Here is a 5,241-nt window from a genome sequence, read left to right on the forward strand (position 1 = left end):
TGCAATTGTTTGCTCAAGTCTTTGGGCCACTACATGTCAACATAGCAAACTGTTATAAGTGAGTGGTGTCATTTAAGTACTTATATATTCCATTGTATTATTATATATAGTTATTGCACGAATTCATCATGCTCTAGGAGACAGTAAACTAGTAAGTGGTGCATGTAACTACATGTATGTGCATGCCATGTACATGTTAATGTATCGACTGGTTGTACATGTAGTTTAGTTTAAATGACTGATACCGAGTTAAGATGTTATGCTTGTTCTAAAGTCTATTCACTTTCACCTGATCCCTGGTTGTTATCCATTAATAATAGAAGCTGAATTTGATTTGGCTGTTCTAACTGCGTAATTTTGGTCAAGGTATATCATTGAGTTTATAGAGGGACATCCAAAAAAGGCTAAGGCCTTGTCATTTTGATCCGTTCTTTTCTAAGGACTGGAAGGACCTAGCAATTCCAATGGCACAAACAAAATTTCTAAATTCCTGGATTATCAAAAGTTATTACAAACAAGCGTAACAGTGTAAAAGTACTACTATAATTGATTTCACCACCTTGCATGTACAGCTGGGTTCTTATTAAAACTTAAAGAGGTTTTCTCTACCTTCTAATCCTTCAAGAAAGGTCTTGAGACTGTACATATGTTCTTTTGCTTAAGAACTTATAACTTTGTCCTATGTGTAAGCCACCATTTTGTTTGCTCTGACTACTTAAAGGAGCGTGGGAGGGTGTTTGCTAAGGCTTATGAATTTTCTTATTTCTCCAATACAACATGTATAGAAGAAATGTAAGTGTGGACATACAAATATACAAGCATCGCATGTGGGTGAAATCAATTATACATGTAGGAACGACCAGGGGACTACACCCCCAGGTCGTTAAAAATCACTAAGTCAAATGAAACTCAACAGACTTTAGTTCAAAACGCTTTAAAACTTTATTAATATTTTAATTTCTTTACAAGGTAGCAATTAATTATTTACTGAATTGAAATTTAATTTTAAATTGACTTGCTACATTTATCTCTCTCTTTTTTCATCTTCAGGCAATATCATATCAGCACAAAACTGTCATTATGTATGAGAGACTGCTAGGAGTTGACCACTGCAGCTCTATATCAGCCTATGTTAGTTATTAATAACTGGCCACACACACAATATTTATTATAAATTTATCGCACTATTAGTTCCCCACAAAGCATGCTAAGTGAGCTAAAAGGCATGCTTTATGAGCTGACAAGCCTTTGAAATTCATAAAAAATCCAAATTTGATTAGAATGAGCTCAAACTTTGATACATCATTAGGACATGTATATGTATCAGAAACATATCTCTTTGAGCAGTTTTTGGCAAAATTTTGTGAAAAACCAAATTCTTTGGTATTGGCCCCTTTTTAGCAAAATTTAAAAATTAATGAAAATCTGATTTTGATCAGAATGAGCTTCAACTTTCTGTACAACATATGGACATGTTATGAGAAAATTATAAACACAGAGAATTTTCTCCTAATTTGTTTTTGGCAAATTCTGGCCAAATACCATGTACCATGTCTTTGATCCAATTTTAAAGCAAGTTTTAAAATTTATAAAAATCCAAATTTTGACTAGAGTCTGCTTAAAATTTTTACAAAGTATTAGAACTTCTATATGTATCACAAAGTTTAATAAAAATTTTACCTTTGCAATGTTTGATTAAATTTTGGGAAAATACATTGTGAAATATTTTATCAACATTTGGAACAACTTTAAAAATTCACTGAGAGCATTATGTCAAAATCCTGTGGGAAACCATGATCATGATAATTTCAACGACTAAGCCCACCACTGATTTTTTTCTTTATATAGTTCCATTTGGCTTAGTATTGCTGTGGGGCTGAGAGGAATGTTGTGGCGTTGAGATTACTGTATAGAGTTAGGTATCTAATAATGTTAACACATGGTGAGGATCATCCTGAAATGTCTAATGTTGATGTAAGTATTGTTTTATCAATGTTCTTTTGTTTCATCATACACATGTACATGTATTGTTTAAAAGTATTGTAAATTTTGTATCATAACTGTTATTATTTATTTTAATTACATTGAGTAGTTTTACATTGGTTTACTACTGAGTAATGCTGGTCATTATGAAGAAAGTCAGGCATATCTGGAAAGTGCTCTTAGATTACAAAACAAGTGAGCTAGTATATACAAATCAAGAGAATTAAGGCTGGCTATGTTTGTTCTTGTATCTGTTCATTAGGTTTCATGGAAGTCAATCAATTACTGTAGCCACAATGTTAGTAATGATAAGATACATGTACATGTACAACTTATCTTATCGTTTTCTCCTTGTTTTGCCTCCTCCTTCCCTTCCCCCTCTCTCTTTCCCTCTCTCTCCATCCCTCTTTCTCTACCTCCCTCCCTCTCTTCTCTAGTCATCATCTTCTTGCCAACTCATTGACTCACATTGGAGCATTTGCTGAAGCTAAGCAAAATAAGAGAAAAGCATACAATATCTATAGGACTAAAGTATGCAGTAATGTTAATACCAGGCCATCTAGGTTTCTTAACTGTTTTCTCTCACAATTAGTTTGGCCCAGATCATGCACGTACTGTTCAGTCTTATAAAAAACGTGAGGTATATCACTGAAAAGCAAGTCTCTTATGACCAGACTGTAAGTGTAGTTGGCTAACTATTGCCAATGGTTAATTAAAGTTTTTTACCAAAATTATCTTGTTCATATGTTGTCTTCATAAATTATAAATAATTATTGTTTGGAGAAAGAAAAAATTAATAGCAATGCCAAGTGTAACTACTCGTAAACACCCAAATTCACACATGATGCGAATATCAGTAGCCTGAGCTAATTATTATAAACACTTGATCTTTGTATATAGTTATGCATACTACTGTATCAGATATTACAGGTACCAATATTGCACACTCAAAAATTTATGTTAATGCCGTCACCATAGTATGAAATTAATGTGGTAGAAATTTAGGTTTCAAAATTTTGTGATCTAATTTTTACGTAGTAAAATTATTGAATATGGCATGTAATTTTATGTGTGATATAAATTAAAGGACAAAGCTGACTATGGCATGGTACAGCTTTCAGCTGTGCAATGCTTTTGCAGATACAAGTCAGCTTGATTTTATTGTATAATTGTTTTCCCTCCGCTCACGCCATTAAGTGTACATGTCCTACATCTTTTACCTTGCATGTGTATGCTATGCACCCTAATGCTCAAAATAAATAAATGAATTAATCCAACAAGTCATACAAGGCTTGCCTAAGCTGTGACTTAATAATCACATGCGAATATTCCATGGTGTCTACATGTACACGTTTAATATGCGTTTTAGTGAAACTTTGTTGAATCCATCATTTTCTAATAATTATAATTTTGATGAAATTTATCTCATTTAGCCTGAAATAAATTTTGCTGTTCATTCACACTATGACACTCAGTTTATGTTAGTGGCATGCACTTGCACTGACACTATATACAATACTTCTCACTTTATTCAACACTATTATGACAATATGTAGTGACACAGGCTTGAATTTGCAAATTGCATGAATAAATAGATCATTCTAGAGCCTTTTCTAATAGTAATCAATTTATTTGCTGTCACTACTCATACTGGTAAATCCTATCAGTATTACCCCATCTTTAATATTCTTGTACATGTACATAGTTAACTTTGAAATAGCCTACATGTCAGTCGATTTTAACTAAAATTTACATTTATTATTACCATACACATTATATCGCGACATATTTTGGTGGAAATGAGTTGTTCTGAGTCTACTCTGATTTGAACATGTACACTTATGCTCCTCCCTTATCTACTGTAGGTTGCCTAAATTTCCTTGCCAGTTATTTGAATGTTACATCATCTAATCGTTTAGCAGTGCAGAGTCATCATTAACTGTGAGTTAGTAGTAACTAGTAATGATTAAAGTATGCATGTACATTTATAGATTCTGCTTCTACATGTACATGTACAAGATTGTTAGTTATTTTCAGTTTTAATAACACTCTTGCCATTCTCACACCTAGCATTTAATACAGTTACTGTAACACACACATGCAGGTGATACCAGTCGTGGCACACAATATTCTTTAGAGAAATGTTGTAGCAGACAACACTTTGTGATGATTGATATTGAATTAGTACATTTTACATTAACGTGGCCTACTCTAATAACTGCCTTTTATTTCTCATCGTTGACTTGTACTTATGATTAATAATTTTTGCTTTTTTTTGTTTTTCTGTATTTTGTAATTGTGGTGGTATGTGTGTGATGTTTGAGAGTACCGTTGTATGTGTGTACTATAATACCATTGTGTGATTGTGTTGTATGTACCATTGTAATAAAGATGAGTGTTTGGTTACATGTACATGTACATATCTTCTCCTACAGTCCTAGACATCATATAATCCTTATAGTTCATTAATCTGTTTTATTTCTCTCTTTCTTTTTTGTGTATTTTTGTTCTTTCTGTGTTATGTCCGTCTAATTTTTATCAGCTAAAATTAAACTCTCATTTGGTCTTATTTTATGCACAAATCAACAAGTAATTATTATGAAATTGGAGCTTTTTGTGTTATTCTTTTTCAAAAGCTAGTAATGATAAACCAAAGTAGAAGAGACAGTTTAATTTCATGTTGAGAGATTTTGAGGAGTGCAGCACTTGTTCTTTTTTTGTCCTCCGTGGTCTGTCTAGACTAGAAAGTCCATGTCACTTTTCACATTGTTGCCATAATTTAATTTAGAATTTGCAGAAGTAACTACAGTTCACAATCATTAGCTTTAAGTTATGACAATAGAACATAGACAATATATTTCTATAAAACTTGTGAAACTGTTTTGGAAGGCTTCGATTTGGAGTTTGCCATACTTGCACAACTTTAATTATGACAATATATTATAATTCAACACATTATGTCTTTAAAACTGGCAAAACATTTTAGGAATGCTTTGATTTAGTGTTTGCCATACTTGCACAACTTACACTTCTAGAAACCCATCCATCTGAGCACAATCTATCATGCTGGATTATAGTTACAGAGACCAAAAGACTAAAGTTGACAGTGTCAATATCATAATAGTAGTGTCCTTGATATCTACATGTATACCAAATATTCTTGTTGTCGCTGGCATGCTGCCAAATGTACATTTACAAAACAATGTGCAATTCACCTCTTCATGGAATGGGAAATTCATTTGAAGTATTGCATAATGT

General features: G+C 32.6%; 1 protein-coding gene across 1 annotated transcript; it reads left to right on the forward strand.

The window, feature by feature from the left end:
- The first annotated feature begins 103 nt into the window (after positions 1 to 103).
- LOC105315464 (clustered mitochondria protein homolog) lies at positions 104 to 3,947 on the forward strand. Its single transcript, XM_011410129.2, has 8 exons — positions 104 to 151; positions 1,051 to 1,131; positions 1,849 to 1,974; positions 2,093 to 2,178; positions 2,246 to 2,281; positions 2,421 to 2,514; positions 2,576 to 2,660; positions 3,849 to 3,947. Exons 3-7 carry the CDS (start codon positions 1,930 to 1,932, stop codon positions 2,633 to 2,635), a joined length of 321 nt encoding a protein of 106 aa, XP_011408431.2. The 5' UTR covers positions 104 to 151; positions 1,051 to 1,131; positions 1,849 to 1,929; the 3' UTR covers positions 2,636 to 2,660; positions 3,849 to 3,947.
- The last annotated feature ends 1,294 nt before the right edge of the window (positions 3,948 to 5,241 follow it).

This window comes from Amphimedon queenslandica, unplaced genomic scaffold, assembly GCF_000090795.2.
Source record: "Amphimedon queenslandica unplaced genomic scaffold, v1.1 AMPQUscaffold_10103_Cont17545, whole genome shotgun sequence".
Lineage (NCBI taxonomy): Eukaryota > Metazoa > Porifera > Demospongiae > Haplosclerida > Niphatidae > Amphimedon > Amphimedon queenslandica.